The following is a 25,637-nucleotide window of genomic DNA, read 5'->3' as shown; positions in this document are numbered from 1 at the left end:
ATATTCTACACTGAGGGGAGAGCAGGGATCAGACACGATGAGCACACGCTCCGCTCTCAACAGCTTTTCTGTGGAGTGTCTTTCCTCCGGCAGAAACAGATGTTCAGAATTGCATAATAGACAAATGGGCTGTCTTAAGCCATTTTCAAGGGCTGATTTGTTTCTCCCCTAAACATTATAATTATAATTGACTTGAGTCATTTAAAAAAGAGATTGCTTTAAAAAAGAAGATTGCTTTTTGAAAACACAGTTCGTATTTACATATATTGTTTTCATTCATATTCGAGAAAGACTAAAACTGTAAACATTAAAAAGAGATAATGAAGAAGAGCTTTCTCCCTCTCCTCTTCCTGTTTATTAGCCAGCTGTGAGGATCATATTGCATGAATCAGCATTTCATAACCTTTGTTATGTCGGGGAGGTAGTGAGGTTAGGAAAGAGATATTCTAGCACACCTGTGCACAGAAATGAAAGAATTTACAGAAGGGAATACTATGCCTTTAAAATGTGTGTTTCTTGTACTATAAACTAGACAATGACTGAGAAATAGACACGTACTATGCTGAATAGGTGAATTCCTGGTAGATCCTGTGCTGCCATTTGAGCCGTATTTTTCAAGGAGCTCTGCAAATTCTCGCCTACATACAGACAAAAGTGGAAATAAAAATATTGTAACCAACCAAGAAAATAAAATGAAACCTTCAATAACATCATATGAAAATAACCCAAATACCTTTATATTTTTTAAACCTTTGTTTGTTACTGGAAAACAACTGATCCTACCAAATTATTGTACTGTTACTGAAATATAAAGCAATGTTAATGGATTTCGTGATCAGTCTACTGAGTAAAAATAAACATGCTGAGTTCTCTTTAGTTCCCTTTAGTTGGGCTGGGCGCCGACTAAAGTCTATTTAAATATTCCCCTCCATCTCAGTCCACTTTCCCCTAGACACCTCTTGAGTGTCAAATATAGGTCAACAGAAATGTCCTGTCACTGGACTCAAACCATTTTCAGTTCTGGACATGTGTCCATTACGCACTGGTGCCCAGCCTCAGCCATTGGCATCTTTACCTACATGCAGGTGTCCCTGAGAGGCTAAAAAAGACACATGCAAATCTAAGCAGACCTTTGCTTCTTTTAACTACAATGCAAAGTGACTTTGTCGGTTGAGGAGACTATACAAAGACATCCAAGCCTTCAAAAATTACTGTAGACCCATAGACCTCTGCATTCCTTCATACCAGGACCAATTTAGATTTATTCTAAACCCAAAATATCTAGGTGAACTCTATATCTAAGTAACAGCTTTCCAAGTATATGATGGAGTGTAAAAACAGCCTTTTCTTCCTTTTCCTCTGTCCTCAGGACCTGTTATCAGTGTGGATTAAAGGGAGGCAGGTCAGACAAGGTTGTGATGCATATGGTAAGAAGCTTGAGAAAAGGCTTGAGCATTTCCTCAATAAACCAACGTCGATATACATACACATTCTAAACCGTCTTCCTGATAAATACACACAAACAAAAAGCCCAGAAATGCTGTGCTCAGTCTTTCGGTCCCTGAAGACTTTAAGGTTGTTGATATGCGTGTGAAGGCAGCGGAGGTCTTTGAATGGAGGCAGAGACGTAATCCCTTCAATGCGCATTGGTTAAAGGCAGAACGCAGATTAAAGCATGGAGACACAAGGACTCATCTCATTATGGCTTAAACTGGGAGTCTGCACGCAATTGAGGTTTTTTCCTTCATTCATGCAAACTGCTGCCAGTCCAGACCCATGGGACTGAATCTCCTGCCAGTCCGTCCATATATAAAGTTCAAAAGTACACTGCGCTCATGCCACTGATTCTCACAGGAAACACATCTGGGATTCTGCATAATATATGTCTGTTGTGTACCAAACTCTGGACTATCCTTTTATTCTAGCAGCTTGCTCACTCACTTGAACTCGATGCTGCATGAGCAGGTGTTATTGCGCTATTCTGTCTAAATCAATAAATAAAAAGTGAATTTAGCAAACACAAACATATGTATACTGGAAAACAATTATGTAGAAACAATTTTTGCTCAGAAATTGCTGTTAGATTTCACAAATATTTGCAAAGAAATGGGAGATATAACATTGAATTAAAAATGAACATTTAAAAAGACTGAAATCAAATTTATTTACAACTTCTTAAAATACATTTGTACAGTGTACACTATGAAAAATGGATATTCATTTTGAGACTAAAGGTTGCATGTAACTGTTAATTTAGTGGTTAGTTGTGTCTTTAAAGATTAACCTCAACAGAGCATTCCAGATAAAAATAAGCGGAATAAGTAAGCATCATTACAAACACTAAGAATATACAATATTATAATCAAGTTTGAGGTCAGTGTAGTTTTCTTTAAGAAATGTATACTTTATTCATCAAAGACGCATTAAAAAGATAAAACTTGACAGTAACGCTGTTATAATGTTTCCAAAGATTTCTATTTCAAATAAATGAAAAAATTGTTTATAAACTGTCCAGAATCATGGCGTTTTAGTTTCTTCAGGAAATCAACCTGTGAATGGCTTCTTTATAAATTGTATGTGTATATTAAACTAGAATAGGAAAAAATTCTCATTTCACACTGGCATGAAAAATGTGGGGGAAATGAGAGAAGCATAAATGTTTATGCCTGAAAAAAAATAAAGGCTAATTACTTAACTCTTCCCCCGCCAGTATTTTTTTAAGTTGCCAGCCACTGCCAGCGATTTTGATGATTTTCACAAAAATTTGATGTCCTCCAGCATATTTCTCCGTCCTGTTTTTGTTCGTGAGGTTTTGCACTCGTTCAGAAGATGTGTAATAGCTCCCCCGAGTGTATAACAGTGAAAACACTAAAAGCCGTCAATGGCAGGGAAAATCGTTAATGGCAGGAAAGTGTTTTCTTTTAAAAGACGAGATAACGAAAGAGTAAAAAAAAAAAACAATAGACCTAATTTAACTAAAGTTTTAAAAATTGAAAATGTCACTAGCATTTTTTTCGAAGCAGGAATGTTGTTTTTCCATTGATAGTTTTTTCTATTGAGTGAAGTTAACAGTGGAGAGGCAGTATGGGAGCCCTGAGGGCCCAAAGTTTATCTTTGAATAGCACGCCAAGAGACTCACATGCACTGCCAACACTCGGTCAGATCTAGTTTTTGAACAAAATTATTCATCTTTCATTGAATTATTTAACATGTTTTCTAAGGGGTGGACATTCAAATGAAGGATGCTCAGGTCAGACATTCACAGATCAGTATCAGTGGATCAGAGTGTTTAAGAGATGGCAAGTGTTTGGTTAAATGTCACTGTGATCGGTTGGCGATGAAAGGGACAATAAGAAGTCAGAAAAAAATAAGGCAACTCTTTGGTTTGCTTAAAAGGTTAAATCTTTAGTAATAATTACTTATTAAATAATTATGAATTTTGTAAATATTTTTAACATACACACACTACTGTTAAACAATTCGGGATCTGTCAGATTTTTTACTGCTCTCCGAGCTCTTTCATGCTCACCAAGCCTGAAGTTATTGGATCCAAAATACAGTAAAAACAGTTATATTAGTAAATATTATTTTCTACAATTAAAAATAACTGTTTTTCATTTTTTATTTTAAAATGCAATTTATTCTTGTCATGACAAAGTTGACATCAGCCATTACTCCAGTCTTCAATGTCACATGATCCTTCAGAAATCATTCTAATGTGCTGATTAGCTGCTCATGAAAAGCATCCTTATTGAATAAATGTATTAATTTCTTAAAAAAAAAATTGCTGACCTCAAACTTTTAAATGGTAGTGTATATTTTATAATTTTGGCTATTGTGCTCAATGTGCTTTGATAATTTAATGTTCAAACTTTTTTTGTTTGTTTGTTTTTTGCTTTGGAAGCTGCTTTTAAAATCAACCATTTTTAATGTGTGAATTGAAATTAAAATCTGTGATCTTCAGAGCTGATGTTCTAATGAATAGATCAGTGGCTTACCTGGCTTCCTCGTCTCTGGCTATGAGAAGGTGCATGTGATTGGTTGAGGATGCTGCTCTAAGAATGTCCACCGCTCTGCAGTCAAACAACAATATCATACATTAAGTGTTTTAAAGGTGATAAAAGATTGACAAGTGGCTGGTTTTCAGGTAGAAAGTCAACACAGAGTTCACACAAGCAAAATAGAAAAATAAAAAACCAAGAGAGCAAGGTATGTACCGTTCACTTGTCACGCCAATCAGGCTTTCACCATTCACCTCTAAGATCTGGTCTCCAGGCTCCAGGTTTCCTAATAAAGCATTAATGAAATAAAAACCATAAAGACCATAAATAAAAACCCATGAAATTACTTGATAAATGTTCTACTATTACATACTACATAGTATTCTTTACAGTGCATTCACCCAGGACATCAACGTTAACACTCTTCATTTACTTTGAATGGGTGATGTCATGCATTGCCAAATTGAATTGTGGATCCATTGCATCATGCCACTGACAGAAGTTCAAAAACCTCTAACTTTTCAAGTACCAACATTGTCACTATGACGGTCATGTCAGCACCAAGCTTCTGACACCCTACAGTACGTCAAGCATAGATGCCGATGCCCCACGTGAATGTACCCTTCCATATTATTCTTCATATTGTTTGCCATATTAACCATTCAAACGTTCAGTGGGTAGAAAATAAATTAATACTTTTATTCAGCAAGGATGCATTCAATTGATCAAACCTGACAGTAAAAACAAATGAATGCTGTTCTTTTGAACTTTCTATTCATCAAAGAATCCCGAAAAAACGTATCATGGTTCCAAGAAAAATATTAAGCATCACAACTGCTTTGCAACATTGAAAATAATAAGAAATAAACATATTAGAATGATTTCTGAATGATCATGTGACACTGAAGACTGGAGTAATGGCTTTCAACAGTCATCAGCATCATTATTCCTTTAAAGTTTTTTGTATATAATTTTTTTTTTTATGTATGTACATTTATAGCACTATACTTTGTATTACGTTACCGTTGCATCAAATTACAAAAAATGAGTTGACGCAAATGCGAGGGTGTTTCTAAGAGCGTCTTTGGGAGTGATGGTAAATTTTGACATTGTTCTCACTACTGACTGCCGTTCTCTCAGTCTCTATATTATCCTTTTTTTCGAAAGTCATGATAACACTATCACAGAGTTTTTCTTTTGCTATTTGATAAAATGGGTATGCAAATTTTAAATTAAATAAAGCATAAAAGGCCTCTTTCAACAACATTTAAAAAATCTTACCAACCCCAAACTGTTGAACAGTAATATATGTAGTTAATAAATCTGCAGTACATTAAAGGAGCTAAAAATGAAGAATTTAAGGACTAAGAACATAAAGAGGTAATGCTGATAACCTAAATAAGTGAAATAAATATGTTTGTCATGTCAAGGTAATTGCAAGGTGACGGTGATGTGAACTGCAATGCATCTGACATAATTTAGCGACACCTCATGTGTTTTTCTAAACTGTAGCACTAGAAGAGACAGCATACAGCCCTCAGCCTTTTTTTTCTTTTTCTGTAGGGTATATTAACAACACCTCTCTCAAATATAGGTCAAGGTTATGTCTTTTCGACCCCTTCTACCATCACTTCAGATATATCTTGTCAGAACAAATCATTTGCAAAAAGGAACAAGCTGTAAATTCTCAAAGGGGTCACCAATGTCCCACTCCCTTCGCTTCAGTCAAATATCAGCTTTCCAGTGTCAGATTTTACAGAAAACCTGGATTATAGACACTGTGATTTGTCTTTCCACCAAACCAAAGAAATCAGCCAGGAAGCTTGTTGACTTCTCTGAATAGTGAGCTGACAGCAATCATGTGAGCGGGGCTAAAAACAAGCAAAGCCCCCTCAGAGCGCATGTGCCTATATAAGCTCCCATATACCCCGTGCTCAGCAGCAGCAGAATGGGAGGCAGACTCTAATTCCAGTCCGTCAGGGGCATTAACTCTAAGCACAGGGATGACGCTAAACTCCCCCTCACACGTGAGAGACTTAAGCAGAGGTATACGCAGCGAGACAGACAATCTGTTTTGCAGAAATGTAAACAGCTGCACTGACACAGTTTCCTTTCTCAATGTGTGTTTCAATTTCTCAGGTTCAATTTATGTGGCTATTCTACATTATTAATAGATTTCAGTGTAAATGTAAAGTTTATATCTAATAAAGTAGTTGCTTTGACTGATAATAACAAGACTGATTTGTTTTGTTTATTAGCAAAAACTGCTGAATATATGTGGATCAAAGCAATTTAATTAAACTCTTTTTTGAGAAAACTTACCATCACTGGAAGCAATGCCACCAGGTAAGATCCTCTTCACATAAACGCCATATTCCTCTCCTGTTAGTTCTTTCACACCACCGATCACTTTGATTCCTAAAGAGGAGACAAAGCATCCTTCACTCAATATAAGATATTATTCTTCCATGCTTTTGTTTAGTTGTTGATATTGTATTTTTCAGTCAAATAAATTAAAGCAAAACACAGAAACCATATCGCAGTTCTTTACAACAGGCTGCATGACCATTTTCATTGCCAAATGAATGCTACTACATCGCCAGTATGCACTTACAATTTGATCACAGGTGACTGTGAAATGAGAGATCTGAACATTCACTACTGTTTCCTGTCAAAACAGACTGTGATTCAGCCTTTTTCTATCTAAACAAGAGGAAATAAAGCATACTTATGATGTTTACCATGAACAATAGACAGCTTGACCTGATGCCTGCTGAAAGAGCTTCAACTGTAAATTGTTACAATTTAGAAACCTTCACCCCCCAAAAAAACATTCAGCATTTAATGTACTTTGTGCTATGTGTAATGTGTAGATTGTGACATACACTATCATTCAAAAGTTCATAATGGGAGACAATATGATTAAAAAAGAGAAATAAATTAATGCTTTTATTCAGCAAAGATGCAAACAATTCAATTTATTAAAGGTGACAGTAAAAATATTTATGATGTTACTAAAGATTGGTATTTGTAATAAATGCAGTTGTTTTGTAAATGTTATTCATAAAAAATCATATTTCCACAAAAGAATTAAGCAGCAGTACAATTGTTTTCAGGTTTGATAATAATGAGAAACATTTCTTATCATTTCTTATTCTTATCTGCATATTAGAATAATTTCTTAAGGATCATGTGACACTAAAGACTGGCGTAACATATCACAGGAATAAATGATGTTTAAAATTATGTTAAAATAGAAAACTTCTAATACAATACTGTTTTTACTTTACCCTAAAACATCTGAATGGGTAGTTATAGTATTATAGTATTAGTCACTTTGGTTAGGAAACTAATCCTAATGTAAATAAGATAAATACTGCACCCGAGCTGCTGAAGGTGTGTTCCCATTTGTGTCTGATTTCAATTCTGATAACAGAGGACTTAAACAGCTTATGTTCAATTGAGTCTCGCTAAAGTGAGGATTTACAGCTGACTTGGGTCAGTATTACTTTTAAGTATCACACACATAGGACTTTCAGAGCTTCAGGTATATGCCGTGAGATTTGCATCCCCCCGACGTCATCAAGCAGAGTGAAATGAGTTTATTGGATTTCAGGGGGCCACAGCAACTCCGTAAAGCTTCAGTAAATCTCCCTGCGTGGTGACAGAATGATCTTCTTCCCGTGATGTAAACTCTGTGCTGCACTGAATCGATTACTAAGTTCGTTAAACACACAATCCTGTTTCACTTCATGAGGTTAAAGGTATTGAGGTTAAAAAAGTATCTTTACAGAAAGTTTTACATTGACCAAAAATGAACAGTACCTTTGAAATACATTTTAAAATCACGTGCACTCACGTGAGATGAAGTTAGTCAGACCAGCAGCCTAATAAAAACTCACATATTGCATGTGGAGATTGCTATGTTGTGATCACATGACCAGCTAAAAACAATGCACTTTATCTCAATAACCTCTCTATACTGGAAACTTTCTCTCACAGAATAAAATGAACTACGTCTGACGGCAAATAGCATCAAGCTTTTGCACAATGCTGCATCCAAACCACTACGTGTTGTTTTAAAAACAAGACGAGTCCAGAACAACATAAAAAAAACAACGAGTTGTGACAAAATGGAAGTAGCGACAGAGCTTTTCTTCCATATTGTGTCTTACGTCCGAGTTAAACATATGCATAAATTAATTTGTTCACCGTAAGAGCAATAACATGTCACAAAAAAATAGATAAACTTATGTCTCATCTAAAAAAAAAATAATACTGAATAAATTAATTGTCTAGATGCCGATGTGAAAGAATGGCAGATCCTTTATTTGAGAGAGCAACTGCAAATCAGTGTTGTCAGGCCATTAATTGTTGAAACAACAGGAACAAGCTTAGACGCCAACAAAACATGAAAGCCTTTAATGAGATGAGCATCTTTCACACCCAAACCTGTGGAAGATTCATTTCCAGACAGATCAGAAGAATAAACATGCTAAAAGACACTTCCATTGATGGACAGTACAGATGATTTCGATTCGCTTTTGGTTTAGACACACATGGAATAATAAATATCCTCTTTTTGCTTCAGGCTTATCTGGTATTAATAGACAGACGATGTATTGGCACTAATTGAGTTTTGATATGGCATTGCACATTAATAGATTCACTTCAAGATAAATCTTGAAAACACTTTTTCAAGATTTATCTTCCACGGAAAGGATGTTCTGAACTAAACTCAAACTCAGAAAATTTCATAGAACTCAAAAATAAATGCAAAGTAAGGACTGTGTCCTGGAAAAACCATTGAATGCTTATGACAGTGTCACACGTAAGTCTGTACATGATAGCACTGCAAATATGTGTTGTAAAATATTACATTTATCTGTGCTGCTTTCATCCAGAGCACCTCTTCCTGAGTCTGTATTCATGAAAATGTCTCCTAAAACAGAATCGTCTTGTAACACAATGGATTGTTGACTGTGCAAGTTAGGATGTAAAGAAGGACAGGTTTAAGGAGCTTAGAGCTGCCTTCAAATGATGTTTTTGATCTATTGTGAGGAGGGAGATCAGGCTGCGGAATAAATATAACAAAGACAGCGCAAGACTTGAAAGACTGGAAAACAACCGCACCTAAACCTATCGCATCGCTACGCTCCGAAACTCCACCATACACCTTATTTCACTTCCCCATGGCCATTAGAGAGCAGAGACGCCTGCTTTACAATAGGCCTCATTAAAATCAACTAGAAGATGTGCTGCTCCATACCTTTCTTATGTCTTGAATAATTCTTATTCACCCTTCAGTCTCAATCCGCACCTTTCTATGAGAGCATTTATTAAAAAACATAACTTCTAGAGAGGTCTGCAAAGAAGACTGAAGACCGTGTTCTGATAGAAGATCTTTGGTAAATTATACAAACACACAAATGTGCAATGAAATAAATATGTTCTGAGGCACTTACCTAATCCGTTCTCACAGTCTGTAAACTCCATAGAATGCACTGCTCGATCTACTCCATACGGACCCATCAGTGTCCTGTGCAGGACAAAGATTTCATCCATGTTACAACATGCAAAAATAACACAGTAACCTAGTGAGACTTGTTAGATTAAGAGAAATAAACAAGGCCCTATCATTTTTTGTTGTTGTTTTTTGTAAAAAAAAAAAAAAAAAAAAAAAAAGATATTTTACATTCAGTTAAATTTGAAGCTGTTGACTCAATTCATATCTGAATATTGTAAAAATAAAATGTGTGAGGTGAATTTTCTGTACTCGCTGTGTCTGTGATCTGTTATTAGTATCAAGCCCAGTTCTTTCCAGTGGGGAGTAAGAATAAATTATTTAGGATGAATGTCCTGCTTTTTTAGGCTCCTAAAATGGCCTCTTTTACTCATGAACTCAGAATCTGTGTGTGATTCTGATTTTTGAGAATATATTTTACTTGGCTACTGAAGTCATTTAGTACAATTAATGAATTAAATAACACAATACTTTTGGCAGTGCAAACACTGTTTTCATGCAGTTGTAGGAATTAATATAATGAAGTCTCTGACATTCTTATAGCGCATTTTGTTCTGACCAGCACTACACCATTTTAGGGCTGTTAAAGTTAACCACTTCTGATATTGATTAAATGGTTAATGCAATAATTCAAACACATATGTTTAATGCAATCATTTATCACATTTACCAAATGTTTTATATATATATAAAATATAAAATGAGAAAAATATATAAATATATAAATGGGTCAGAAATCCTAGGACTAACCATAGTTATTTTATTCTAATAATAAGAAACAAAATGTTTCTGAGAGTTCATCAAATGTTTATACATACGTTCAACAATATTTAGTTGTTTTTATCCTTTTTATTTTTTTGGTTTGCTCACTGGTGATGTTTTCAATACTGTACAAGCACAAATACATTTTAATGTAACTGATTATGTTAACATTAACACACTGTCACCTTAAGTAAATATTCTCAATATTCCCAAATATAACCATTCTCCAGATGACTCCAGATGAGAAAAATACATTTTTGTTTTAAGATAAATGGAGTTATAAAAGCAATTATTTAATTTTGCAAATAAATAAAAAAATAAAACGTCCTAAATATCATGCTTCTCACGTATGGTCTTTCACATAAAAATTTCATGCCTTTCTATTTCACAAAGTGGATCCCTTGCAAATGGATCAACATTTTGGGTGGGTTCTTGTCATCAAAATGTTTGAAAACTAAAACAAACAAAAAAGCATATAACAAAGTTTTATGTATTCCATGAGGTATGTATGAATTGATTTAGTGAGTAGCTACGCACAAATACATTATAATCTCCGGGTGATTAGAGCACATTAATAGTACATCCTTTACAGTGTTATGGATTCTTTAAAGCACAGCGGGCAAATTAAATCAAATCAACAGCAAGCAATGCAATATAAGAACCAATCATGGAACCAATGGTGAAGAAACCGTCGTTCAACACATTTTACTCACGTTTTCCATTCTCTCGCTAGTTACATTGAAAAGTGCGCGAGCACGCTTTTTTGCGGACACACCTGAGCACAGCCCAGCTCAAAGTACCCAAAAGTCCCCAAAACCGTCAGTACCGGACAAAGTGAAGACGCGCGTTACGTCGACGCTTCTCTCAAGACTGCTCAAGCGCTTATTGCTCACTGGCGCTAATGAGATGGAAAAAAGAGCCATGATGCCGCTCAACCACCACAAAATTACAAAACAAAGATGTTTACCTGCTAATCATGACTGCTCCCTTGTACATGACCGAAAATGTTGGCATTTTCAAGAGATTTCTGCGCATCCAGCGACGTGTACCGTCTGCCCATTCCTCTCGTGATCAGCGCCTCGCGGAAGTCCGACACAGCGCGAGCCACATGATTCACTGCTACAGCACTCTGATACAGATGCTCCTAAACATCACCAACTTTGCCCACAGATTAAATCTTATGCAACATAAATGGGGGGGAGCGGGGCTGTTTTTGATATAGATATTTTTACCATTTTGCCAAATATTTACATTTATGAAAGGATTTTAAAGGCTTAAAGGTGATATGATATACAAAGTGTGGATGACATTAAGCTATTTCAATCCAAGAGGTCTTTCAAGGACGAAAGGTTGATCTTTAGTATAGAAATATTGAAAAGTAATTTGCATCAGATCAAACATGATATGGGAATTAAAACTGATAAACTAATCTCGTGTCTTCAAACAAGACACAGGATTAAAACACATCATGATGAAACCCACAGTCTCATGAAAAAATAGATTAAATTTGACGCAATAAAGTATAAACACTTGCTGGTTAATCTAAAATGTGATGCGTTATTTAAGTGAAAAACATTTTGTGTGTCTAATCAACCTTACTTCAGTTGGTAGCACCAACAAATGTCACTCTGTTCAGATCGTATAGCATATATTTTTACTTTTTACAATATACTAGAGGGTGGCTGTTATTTCTTAACTCTCTGATGATGTGAAATCACATTGCCACTGTAATCAGGGAAAAAATGGAAAAACAGGATACGCTGATGCTTTGGGGGAAAACAACATTTGTGCCAAAAAAATCTAAATCCTTTTCAACTCAGAAAGTCATATTTAATCTCTCGACCGTTTCTGTTTTTTAGCCAGCGTTATTGTCTATGGTCATCCCAAGCAAAGCTAGAGTGCTTTCCTCTCTCACTGCAATCAGATTTATACACACAGGCTTGAGGTAAAATTACACAATAGCTGGACTACACTGTACAAATTTACTCAAGTTATTGTATTCTTACAATATCATGTGTAATGTTTTCAACTCTTTATGATTAGTGGTCTAAAAAAAAACATTCTTTGAAATGACTAACTGCATTCATAATGTAATGAAGTGACTACCTGTTAAAAGAGATTATTGTCCTTTAGTGCTCAATAAATAGTGTTGCTTGTGCCCTAGTTAGAATCAGAGTGACACTTTGCCTTAAATGCATTGTCACCGTGTAACTCCTCAATGTCATTTACCTCGACACATGTCCTGTGACTCAGAGACCACTTTTTATCAGCAACTACAATCCAAAACAATCACACAAGGTTGTACAAAAAGCTGCTTTAGTCTGGAATACACAACATAACTTTTAAAATCTGAACTGATTTTAAAACACTGGGCATCTTACACTTATTAACTTTGTAAACAGTCACAAAGGAAAAACTGGCCATCATACACTAAACGACTGAGGATCACACAAAAAACAGACTTTAAAGTCATTCCAATCTCAGCAAACTCACACAGAAATATGCGCCTTGTTGCTAGGAGACACATGACAAATGAAAACAACGTGTTCTAAAACTGTCTGAAAATATTAAATAAAAATTGTCTGAAACCAAAAAATCGGAGTCTGAACTCATCACACATTACACAATTTCAAATACTCCAATCTGAACACTGGCTCTGCAGCTGCAAACTTCTACAGACTGTAAATCAGGGAAAAGTTGTGTTGTGTATGTAGCCTTTATTTTTTTATGCCTGTTATTTGTGTTGTAGTTAACAGAATGCTACAGCTTGGATCATTTTAAGTGAAAAATGTGCATCAGATGCAATGTAAATAATGTATCTGTTACTTCCACTAACACAAAGTTTCTGTGATAGTCACAGTGTGAGTGGACTAAGCCTTCCTGGTGCCAAATTCACAGGCTATAATGATGTAATTTGAGGATTAGCTTTTACACACCCGACCATGATAAGCGTTATTTTCAAAATGATCACACCAAACTACACTGACCCAAAACACTCTGTCTGGCTTGCCTTAAATCTATCATCTCATGAAGTTAATATGCCAGGTGTGATTTGCACATTCACATATCAAGCCATGACTGGCCAGAGTACTTTTGTGCACAATAATCTGCTTGGACAACCTGTCAATCAAACACGTGCAGAGCCAGGTCATGGTCCCAGGAGACCCTTGGTCCCTCAAACCTCAACCGCCCCTCTTCACAGGCGCCTTATATGTTAAACCAGAGAGTAATTTGGCTAAAAAAATAAATAAAAAGAAATGTGTTTTTTTTAGAGTATAATGAATCAAATGTCAAAAAATGTAAATACTAGCATTCCAGTGTGTATTACTGCTGAAATATTTTGAAAAATATTTTACTCTGGGAGATAGATATGCAATCTGTTTGATTGGAATACATATACAGGTTCCCCATCTACATGTTGTGGTGTCAGGGGAACTAGGGGAGGTGGATTACTGGCAGAATAAAATATGGGTTTTAATTTGGATACATGGAAGATGGGATGAATTCTCCTGTATGCCAGAGAAAGTTTGAGGTGGACATTCACCGGACTAAGGATTTTGGTGACAGTGAATGAACCAATAAATACAGTCGGTGGGGAGAGGAATGTTCTTAGAAGAAAGCCACAGTTTTTGACCAATAACATGTATGGAAGGCTTTGACCGGTTGGCAATCGGCCTGGGTCCTGGTGCGTGAGCCCACCTGGAGGAGTTTCTGTCTGGCTTTCCTCCAGGTGTGTCAGCAAGACAGGTTCTGTGAAACCAAGTCACCAAGTCTTGGTTGGTTCTCTCAGTTCAGCCATTACTCTGAGGATAGAAACCAGAGGAAAGACTAACACTAGCCCCCAACAAATGACAAAACTCACTCCAGAATTTGGAGATGAACTGGGACCCCCTATCAGAAACCATGTCCATTGGGAGGTCATGAATGCGATGCGATCTCTGTCAGAGGGTAATTTGGGCAGAGGAATAAAATGGGTCTCCGAGAACCGGTCCACCACGGTCAAAATTACTGTCACCCTGTGAGGGAGGTAGACCCGTGATGAAATCTAGTGCAATGTGAGAACCTCACAACTGATGGGAGTCTTACAACTATTATAAACTCAGCAGGCCGAAACAAAATGACGGATGTCATGAGCCATAGATGGCCACCAGAACTGTTGCTTAACCAAAATGAAAAAATCATGACGTGTGTTGCATCTTTACGTCCAGGAAGTAGCATCACCCTGAATGCCTCAAAAAAAAAAATAAAAAAAAAATGGAATAATCACTCTGTGACCAACAAAAGTTTATGACCTTCCACATTTTGTTCATCTAGATAATATTCACATTTACAATTTTGTTATTAAATTATAATTCTAGTGAAATGATTAAATTACCAGTATTATTTAGATAACTGTACATTTTACATTTTGTCTTGAAAAAAAAAATTGTTCAAACAAAATTTAAACAACAAAATTATATATTTTATAAGACAATTTAGACACTATAAAAAAACAAACGAAGAAAATGCATGTCATGTCAGCCACTCAAAAAAATATGTGCAGTATGCTTGTATTAGTGTCTGTATGCAAACACATGAACACAGCTAAACACAAGCTAAAGTAGCATGGACCACAATACACACACGGACGGATACTGTCCCTTTTCCTTCTAGCAGCCGTGACAGCTACCCATTGGATCAGAACTTTAATCAGCAGATCTGCACAATGGGTTGTTATCAGATTATTTGATAATCCAGTTCACAATAAGAAATCATAACAGCGGAGAAGCGGGACTTGCCAAAAATTGACATAGTGCATCTTCCACTATGTCAGTTTTTGGCAAGTCCCGCTTCTTGTTTTTCATCAAGGAAAAGCTCAGTAAACGTGCCACCCACTGCAGTACTGAAGAATGGGAAATGAGGGTGGCAGCTTCACTCAGGTGCCAAGTTTCCATGCTGGACCACCGTGTGTGCTGAAATGGGTTAATCTGAAACAGTCTGACAGGCCAATCTGACCTGTTTACTAGCTGCTACATTCTGGGCCCATGACTGCCCTCCATAGGTAACAAACAGAAATGCGTCCCAGGAACTGTCACAACATATCATAACTTTTAAACATGAGCGTAAAACAAGACTGAACGGGATGAACATTAATGAAGGGATTGTTGAGACTTTTCCCCCTCATATTACGGAGGGACTGTGATTGCAATTTAATGAGACGGTTTTGGTCTAACATGTCTATTAATGATCTAATTTCTGCTGATATTCAAAGAGAAAAAAATCACAAAAAAGACATTTGAACTTCAACAAAAATAAAGGTGTATAAACAGTAAATATTACGTGTAGGTATGTAATAATGTATATGTTTACAAATTTAATAATAATATTTTTTTTTCTGGTAATTAGATACATAATGCTAAAGCTTTGGGCAGGTCAGCTAATGTTAAAACATGCCTGCTTTTTAATGAATATAACAATAATGTTGCAAATACAGAGAAATCAGTGAATCACAACAAAGCTGATGCAACAAACCGGTTAACAAGACCTCATTATGAGGCAGGACTGAGACTAACAAGGCTGATAAAAAAATATATAAATAAATGTAACAAAAATCAGTGAAGTCTGCTAAAGATATGATGATAATTCAGCAATAATGGTTACTACCAAAAAAAAAAAAAAAAAACATAAAAAATATTTATTAGTGTTATTACAGTAAAATAATGTCTTAAATGTATCAGTTTGTGTCTCAACTGACTATGTTTGTTCTATAATGCAGAGAAACAAACGTTGCATTCAACACAAATGTTACTATTGATTGTACTCATTAACTACATATTTGATTATAATGCCTGACTTCTGTCTTTATTTTATTCATTTATATATTACTGTAGCAGGCACATAGTGTACTATACACTGCAAAAATGACAAAGATTACTGGGGTACATTTGACCCCTTTTCATATTTAATTCACTTGCTGTTTATTTGCAATTATCAGTGATATTCTGAGTGAAAATTGCTCCAAAGGAAAAAAATAAAGGTTTATAATGCTGTCAAGTATATAATCCACAGTTAACAGTCACAGACTCTCTCATTTAAACACAAACTGAAACTTCATGTAGAGGGAGCCCTCTCCTGAAAAACTGTATACAGGCCCAAACTTGTACACTGGGTATGAGATACTGTATATACAAAAATTATCTAAACAAAAAATGGGAACCCAAACCTGAAGCATGATTTTTTTTATACAGTTAATCCTCTGCCGTGATTGGTTTATTTGTTTCAAATCGGAAGGTCAAAGACAATAGAAATTGCTAATAATTTTTCTAGCACTATATCAATGCAAATGTAGTGTTTGGGCCCTGTTTGTGAAACACCATATGCACTGATTGATAAAGGTAGAAATAACAGTACACAGAGTCACTATTTGTCAAGTCACTATTAAAAATGTTAAGTTGTTATGCTATTTGTGGCACAAGCATCTCAGGTGTGTGAGGATGAGATGATTGCCTATAGCATTAATCAAAAATAACCTTGAAGTTCACTTTGTATAAGTCAAACACAGCGCTCACAATGCTGAGATACACACACCATGTCCATGATCAGATCAACGACTTACACAAATGTATGCATCTGTTTACATTACACATATCCTCAAGCACAAGTGATGTATACGTTTGTGAAAAAATAACAATGAAGGTGATAAAAAAAGTGACAATGGTCAATGAAAAAGATTTCTTTTGTAATTTCCCTGACATTATGAAGTTAATAAATGTCCAATTAAATAACATTAAAAGACAAAAATGGCATAACAAAACTGAAGTATCTTAAGGCAAATTGGAAGTAGATTTAAACATGAGAGATTTACCTCAGACTGACGTGCACAAGTTAAATAAAAAAATAATAGTATTTTTTTTTCAAAAACAACATGCTTTTGATTGAAGTCTATTTAGCACAGTCACAGCCCTCACATTACTGACTGAAATCTGTTCTAGAAGTTTAGTTGTGTCTCGACATGCATTTGCTAACTGAGTAAATATCCAGTGAACTGTTGTGATGTTTTGACTGTCTCTTCGGGTCATGGGACAGCATCTCTTGTCTAAGTCTCCTACTCTTCCCAAACAGTCTATTCAAGCCCCGGTCACCAAACTCTAAATTTAGCACATCACCGGGCAGATTTATACTAAGGTGCACACACTGTTAGTTATTATTATCTTTTAAGGCTATAATAAATGTGCCATCAGTAAAATATTCAAAGTGCTTCCATCAATCACATGCAATCATTGACTTCCAAATGAATTTGAAGGCTGCTGGCAACCGTAAACTGTGTTAAAAGCCCCTCAGAATGGGACAGATTGCCTGTTCACCTTACTTAACATCTACATTTGAATAATGCCTTTAGATGTAAACAAACATAAAAATTCTGCCATACTGTACCTAAAATAGCTTTAAAACAAACAAAAAAATAACTATGGGGGTGCAAGGGGGTGCTTAGGCATCCTCTAAACATTTGAGAGCTTTTTTTTTTTTTTTTACTAAATGTAATTTTAGGGCTGTCGAAGTTATTCTTGACGAAACGTGCATTAGCAGAATGCTTTGTTTGTGCTTTCGAAATTGTGGTTGAAATCATTAGATTAAATAACTGAATCACTATCATCAACAATTTTGAATACTAAGAAACAAAAGCACTTTTTCAAAGGTTTAAACATTACTCTAATTATTGTTATTTACAACAATTATTTAATTTTGGAAAACAACATACTGACTGTATTATATCAGGTTTAATACTTTCCGTAAAAAAAGAGTTTACAAATAAGTCTTTATGAAAATATAATTAGGCTATGCCTTTATGTAATAATCAGGGATTATATTGCGAAGGGATCAGCATATCTGGGGTTTTTGGCATCAAGAATCCCTGTTGTAAAAGAATATAAAAATATGTTTTTTGGTCAGCACTTTTTTGTTGAATAGACTATTTGACATTGCGTGCGAACTTGACGTCTCAGTTTCTGAAGAGCGACTCTCATCAATCGTTTCTCAAAAACTGCCCTTGCCACACAAAAAAAAAACGACAATATGTTTCTGAAAAAGCTGACGGATACCTGTTCTCCGTGGAATAGCGGGACCTCGTCTCTAAGAACGGTATGTACTAGGCTACTGCATACTTTTCATTAATTACGCTTATCTTTACATGTTACATATACAGTTTGAGAATTTATATAAATACTACAGTTCACAGTTTCATTTAATGGCTGAAATGTCAAAAGAAAAAGACAGCATGCACAACTCAACAATATTCAAGTCTTACCAGTAAATGAGCGAAAGTCCATCAAAACGCTCGAGCTGTCTTCCCCGGGGGTTCAGATAGGACATTGCATCCAACACAAACGTTAAGTTCAAAAATAGTCTGCTCTGGAAACGGAATTAAACGCTGCCTCCAATTATTAGCACCAGACACATCGCCGCGATTTCATGTGATGCTCGTGCTCGCATCCTCGCTCAAGAGTCAGCGTTCATTCAGCATTAAATCAATGATACAGCAAGCGCCAGGCGAGAGAGAGACTCAACTATGCCCGTTTCTAATCTGTAAGACACGTGGTTTTCATGCTGACACGGCCGTCTGTTAGACTAAATCGACATCTTATCGACCACCCTCTGGTCACATTACTTTGACTTTTCCTAGAGATACCATCAACGTTTGTAATACTGAGATGTGTGAGTATAAGATTCACTGATTGCCTCTCAAAAACTATGAGCTGTCTACCTAGAAAGCATTTTAAGGCATCATAGGGATGTTCCTGAGATAGTTAACTAACTTTTGAGGCATAGCTATAGATGATATATAGAGAATATTATAGTTTGTATAGCTATGTGTGCAGTCAGATTGAGGTGAAGCCTATGACCGTACAGCTTCAGGTAACTGAGATTAATTGTGTGGCTTTTGACCTGTCCTGAAGAGATCTGCTGCACTGCAGCCAAAACACCAGGGGAGTTTCCAATTTCCTCACATAGACATTTGTTTGTAACACCAATCCATCTCTTCATACTGTAAGATAAATCGAAAACAGTCTCTACATTTGTTCTTTTAGTGCATAAACCCAGATAGCACAGGTACGTCTGCAAGATATTTGTTAAAGATCGCTTCATTTGGAAAGTATTTGCTGTGTACAAACATCTGATAGACATCTTTAAGATGTCAGTTTTACATACTTTCTAAATCTTAAACATCTTAAAGACATTTTCTAAACGTGTATTTGACATCTTATAGGAAATGTTCTAAATATGTATTGCAGATGAGCAAATACATCATGAGCAAAAATATATCTTGCAGACATCTCCATGATGTGCGTGTGCTATCAGGGACCTGTCGCTCAATGTAATTATTTTAATAACACATTTACCATGATAATAACACTTTCTGGAAAAATACTATAGTTAGGCCTTTTGTAGTTATTAATATAAAATCATAATAAATGAATAAAGGACAGGACTCATAATGAAAATAGTGGAAAGACGCTTGAATAAAGGCAGTAATGCATAGATAAACTCCTAATACTCAAAAAAAAAAAATCTTTTTTTTTTTTTTTAGGACATCCAGTCACATTCTTTCTTTTTTCACATTTTTTTCACATTTCAACATTCCAAATCAACATATTTGCTGAATTACTGAATTCTGATTGGGATGTCCTTTCTTGTATTTTTTTTAACCATGTATAGTAACTTTACACAATGAGGGTGTTGAATCTGCTATGATTACCACGTTTTTTATTTTTTATTTAAAATAATTTGTAGTATTTACAATGTAAAAGAGTTTGTATTTGTTGTAGCCCATTTGAGCCAATTCTTTCATGTCATGTCTAACTTCTGATTAGCCTGTGGTCATCAGAATTTATCTCAGAATAAGATCTTCAAACACACATCTTATCTTATTTTCTATGTTATAAATGATGGCGCAAAATTTAGAGGTGATATTTAGTACCTGGATTACCTTTCCAATTCTCAGTCAAACGATGCGACTCCCCCTAGTGGTGAAGTTTGGTAACGCGCAGAGAAGCCACGCATCCATGGGACATCAGTGCATGTATACTTCTACAAAGTATTTAAAACGTGTGTCACAGGTTACAGATGGCTGGCACTTCATCAGCATGTCCACACATTGCTTTTAATCCAGGTGTGCATAATTTCAGGTCTATATTACATTTAAGAGCAAGTGTTCATGAAATCCTGCCTAAGAAAGAAAACAATGAAGAATCACTTCATGGAGTTTAGTGCCTTGGTAACTACAATGCTTGGCATACTTTGAATGAGATCATGATGTGAGGTGTAAAGGGATAGAAACAGTGACAGGGTGGGTGTGGCACCATGTTTCAGATAGTGTAGATCAGTAGTACGCATTGCTCACTCTGTCAACATTCCTCCTTAACTGAAAAGCACTGTCTTAAGCAAGCAGAGAGGAATCATAGTGTTTGGCAGCAGATTCCCTTAAGTAACATTTTCAACACAGCATATTAGTCACAAAACTCTACTGTAATGAGATTTTAAAAAGCATGTTTAACACTATCTTTAATTAAAATAAATGGCTGGGGCCGGGCACGATTGGCTGGTTTTCTCAGACGTTCCCCGTTCCAGAATGTAGGTAGGGCTGCACTGTCTGCAATGTTTGACCCAGCTGAGCTGGTTCCTTCTCAGTCTCATTCATGACTTGGGTGTGGTTGTCACCTGTATGTGTATGTGTCCATAACTGTTTTATAAAAACATGTTGAAGTTACATAGCCGCTTCCAGCTGTACATATTCCAATTTACATTTTCCAGGCTCATGACACTCTATGATGACAAAAAAAAAAGCCAATTCTGAAGGGATGAATAGAGTGATTAGCCAACGGTGGCTGATAATCATTGCTCCGTTGAGATTTTCTGCCGGGGATTTGAAACTATGGCCAGTTTGGTTTGCTAAACTGTGGCTGGGCCATAACAGGATTGCTACAACGCAGCAGTTTTGTGTGTCAGAGGGTCTTTGGGAGGTTTTTAAACTCACTGAGCCTTGGCTTCCTGTTTTGTCCATTCTCTAACACACTGCATGCCCAAAAGAGCTCCTGACCCCCACAGCATGGCAGCAATTCTAATGGTAGCCTATACATAGAATAATGTTACAAAAATTGATCACCCTACAAGTGAGGTCACATTTATAATTGGTCTTTAAAATTCTGTGCATGTTATCTAGTCATTTCAATAGAAAACCACACGATTGGCAATTTTTATTTAATTTTTTTCACTCAAATTGTATTGACCAACAAAATGTTGATTGGTTTGAAAGTGAATTCTGTGTGAGCGCTGCTTCAGACATCACTACACTACTGACAATAGACCTTTTTGTTGGCTAAATTTTTCTAAGGTGAATAATGTGGAAAAGTAGGAAGTGTAGAGTGACTATCACAGGGGCAATAAATAAGAATGTTTATATATTATAATCGTCATCTTTCTGTCCAAGTGTACGTGACACAAAGAATAATCAAATATTTCAAAGATTAAAAACATGTTGCACAGCATTCCTGTCTTTCAGAGCAATTGCACAATGGAGAGGCCAGTTAAAATAAGATTCATGTGTATACATGCTGGACAAAGTTGAGCTACAATCACATTATCAAGTCCGACTTCATGAATTGAATAATCCAATTGTTACAGTTTCAGTAAGACTAAAGCATGTACATGATGAATTATTACTTTAGTCTGACTGAAACGGAACTGTTAAAATACATGTAATGACCCTCCCACTGAAACAACATTTTTACATTGCTAAAAAAAACACTAATGGTATGGTGATATTTATTGCTTGCCAATAGGAATTCAATTGGAATCCACGTGAACAGGATTTTCATATAAGGGCAAATATTTGACGTCTGGTTCAAGAATTAAATGCAAATTTTCATGCAAGGGTGTTCTGTGTTAGTGGTGCTTTGTGCATCATTATTGATTCTTCTTCATGCATCATTATTGACAGTAGACAATGCACTTTTTTGCTGGAAAAACTTTGCAGATGTGACCGTACCTTAACAAGAAGAACAAAATTGAAAATGAGGAAGTGTGGTTGAAATACATATTTCACATCAGAACAATACATCTGTCTTTCAGAGCAAATGGACAACAGTGAGGTCAATTCTAGTTCAGTTTGCATGCATGGATGAACCCAAGCAACAATCGTACTATCTAGGTCTTTTAGAACAACTTCATCAACTGAATGATTTCAGTTGGACTAAAGCATTTACATGATGAGTTACTGCTTTAGCTGGACAAAAACATACAGGTGCTGGTCATATAATTAGAATATCATCAGAAAGTTGATTTATTTTACTAATTCCATTCAAAAAGTGAAACTTGTATATTATATTAATTCATTACACACATACTGATATATTTCAAATGTTTTTTGTTTTTAATTTTGATGATTATAACTGACAACTAAGGAAAGTCCCAAATTCAGTTTCTCAGAAAATGTGAATTATTGTGGAAAGGTTCAATATTAAAAGACACCTGGTGCCACACTCTAAGCTAATTAACTCAAAACTACTGCAAAGGCCTTTAAATGGTCTCTCAGTCTAGTTCTGTAGGCTACACAATCATGGGGAAGACTGCTGACTTGACATTTGTCCAAATGATGACCACTGACACCTTGCACAAGGAGGGCAAGACACAAGAGGTCATTGCAAAAGAGGCCGGCTGTTCACAGAGCTCTGTGTCTAAAAACAATAATAGAGAGACGAAGGGAAGGAAAAGATGTGGTAGGAAAAAAGTGTTCAAGTAATAGGGATAACCGCACCCTGGAGAAGATTGTGAAACAAAACCCATTCAAAATGTGGGGGAGATTCACAAAGAGTGGACTGCAGCTGGAGTCAGTGCTTCAAGAACCACTAGGTACAGACGTATGCAAGACATGGGTTTCAGCTTTCGCATTCCTTGTGTCAAGCCACTCTTGAACAACAGACAGTGTCAGAAGCGTCTCGCTTCAAAAAGGACTGGACTGCTGCTGAGTGGTCCAAAGTTATGTTCTGTGATGAAAGTAAATTTTGCATTTTAGAGTTTTAGAGCACTTCATGCTTCCTGCTGCTGACCAACTTTATGGAGATGCAGATTTAATTTTCCAACAGGACTTGGCACCTGCACACAGTGCCAAAGCTACCAGTACCTGGTTTAAGGACCATGGTATCCCTGTTCTTAATTGGCCAGCAACTGAATATCAATGGGGTATTGTGAAGGGGAAGATGCGATATGCCAGACCCGAGAATGCAGAAGAGCTGAAGGCCACTATCAGAGCAACCTGTGCTCTCATAACACCTGAGCAGTGCCACAGACTGATCGACTCCATGCCACGCCACATTGCTGCAGTAATTCAGGCAAAAGGAGCCCCAACTAAGTATTGAGTGCTGTACGTGCTCATACTTTTCATGTTTGTATTGGTCTTAAGTTATATTTTTATTTTCTGAGATACTGAATTTGGGATTTTCCTTAGTTGTTATTTATAATCATCAAAATTAAAAGAAATAAACATTTGAAATATATCAGTATGTGTGTAATAAATGAGTATAATATACAAGTTTCACTTTTTGAAAGGAATTAGTGAAATATATCAACTTTTTGATGATATTCTAATTATATGACCAGCACCTGTACATTTTAATGTAATTAACTTTTTTTGGCCTCTTGCTGAAACCGCAATTTCAGTGGCTGTAAATGTTCCTCTTTGACCTAAAGAAAGAGAGGATAAGTAATCCATCTAATGATCATAAGTGTCGCTTTTATCTGCAAGAGAAACAGGTGTAAAGCAGTGCTTCAAGACTGAATCGTAGCCCCTACAGGGACAAAAGCTGTGTTGTCACCAACAATGTCTTAACATTCCACAGAGGATGTTTAGCATATTTGGACTTTATAGTTTCTAGGTGAATTGTTAGGCACATATTGCTAAGAGAAACTGTGTGACACACCTTCAGTGGCTAGAAAATGCTGTTGTGTGTTTAACAAAACAAGTGCTGACACTCCTGCCATTGAACCTTAAATCTTCACACCCGGAAAAACTGACACTCCTCTCCAATTTGAAATTAGAGCACCGAGAGTGATTTCCACATATATTGTAAAGATACATTAATCAATGTGATATAAATGACTTGCTTTTTGCTTATGTTCCAGTTAAATGTTATACTGTCAATTTTTGTCAACTAGCGGACAATTTGAAGGAATCCTTGGTATGAAATGCATGCTTTGTTTATAAAATGTCAAGTAGGACAGTCTGGTTTGGTTGAAAGCACACATCTACCTGTTTGAAATACTCTCTCCACCCATGTTTGGATAATGCAGCTTGCACTGAGAGACAAGAAGTACACACCCCATAGTCCATACTACATGTTTATCACAGACAATATTCACCCCCAGAGGAGAATGAACTTTCATTGGTGTCCCCCACCACTAAAAACTTCTCTTCATGGGGACTGATTGCAGATAAGCTCATCATTACAAGTTTCCATAAGGTGTGCTGAGTTCCAAAGTTGGCCCATCCTGGCAGAGGAATGCCTAAAACCCACACACATAAATTCACTATGGTACTTCTAATCTGGCAGCACAGGTCTCACCGCTGAGTTGTGTCCACATAATGATCCACACATGTCAGCTAGGATCTCAAATCGTCTCCATTCCTCACCTGCACGTATGGGTGTGGAAGGGAATTCTGGCCTTTCACCTGTTTAAAAAATGATTGGTTCCAAACCCACTAACACTGAATATTATTAACTATCAGCGGTGAATATTTAACCCCATGGAATGGACTGTGTTCACTTCTAGCCAATTTCACACAAGAATTCCACAGTTGTAGCTTATCTTTGGGCATTCCTTTAAAGTAGTGATATCACGTGGTCCCTATATTCATTATCGCCATAGAAAGATAGTATTATAACCCATTTCATGTCTTCTACTGTGTCAGGAGGCTCTTGTTACACTCATAACTGTGAATACTGAAATACATTTGTATTAAATTTGTCCTGTATTCTGATGCAGGGGGTTGCAAACGTTTTAGTTCTATAAAGATCCCCTAGCCAGACAAATATTTTCATGCACAAAGACCCATTTCTTATAAGCAAGAAGTTCAAATGAAATATTTAGTCACTTTACTAAAGGCAAATCAGATTATTAAAACACTTGTTACTGATAATCAAAATGCATACTGCTAACACTTCATATTATACACCCTCTGAAATAATTTGTCACATTTTGTTTACTCATGTACACTCTTTTATGTTGGATCTCAGTCTTCATTTGACACCTGTTGAATTGGTCTTTGAAAGAAAGACCTATTTATTTAGATAGCGTGAGGCCTAAGGCATGGTGTAAAA

The 25,637-nt window shown here is 36.1% G+C and overlaps 1 protein-coding gene across 4 annotated transcripts in view; it reads right to left on the bottom strand.

Annotated features, from left to right (window-relative positions):
- The window catches only part of LOC113046777 (syntaxin-binding protein 4-like), a 36,226-nt gene extending 17,443 nt beyond the window's left edge, over positions 1 to 18,783 (bottom strand). For 3 of the 4 annotated variants that reach the window (XR_003276174.1, XM_026207749.1, XM_026207768.1), the window contains exons 1-6: positions 11,255 to 11,394; positions 9,467 to 9,540; positions 6,324 to 6,419; positions 4,218 to 4,287; positions 3,999 to 4,073; positions 559 to 638 (exon numbers count right to left, since the gene is read on the bottom strand). Coding sequence is in view for 3 of the 4 variants with exons in the window: in XM_026207749.1 (XP_026063534.1) it covers positions 559 to 638; positions 3,999 to 4,073; positions 4,218 to 4,287; positions 6,324 to 6,419; positions 9,467 to 9,540; positions 11,255 to 11,322 (463 nt within the window). In the remaining variant the exon portion in view is untranslated. Of the gene's footprint in view, positions 1 to 558; positions 639 to 3,998; positions 4,074 to 4,217; positions 4,288 to 6,323; positions 6,420 to 9,466; positions 9,541 to 11,254; positions 11,395 to 18,571 lie in introns of those variants that run through there. The other variant, XM_026207758.1, reaches the window with a different exon arrangement.
- Positions 18,784 to 25,637: the final 6,854 nt, after the last annotated feature.

The sequence above is a fragment of the Carassius auratus genome, chromosome 3 (genome assembly GCF_003368295.1).
Source record: "Carassius auratus strain Wakin chromosome 3, ASM336829v1, whole genome shotgun sequence".
Taxonomy (NCBI): Eukaryota; Metazoa; Chordata; class Actinopteri; order Cypriniformes; family Cyprinidae; genus Carassius; species Carassius auratus.
Note: the sequence above shows the minus strand (reverse complement) of the source record. Positions and strands in the feature narration are given on the sequence as shown.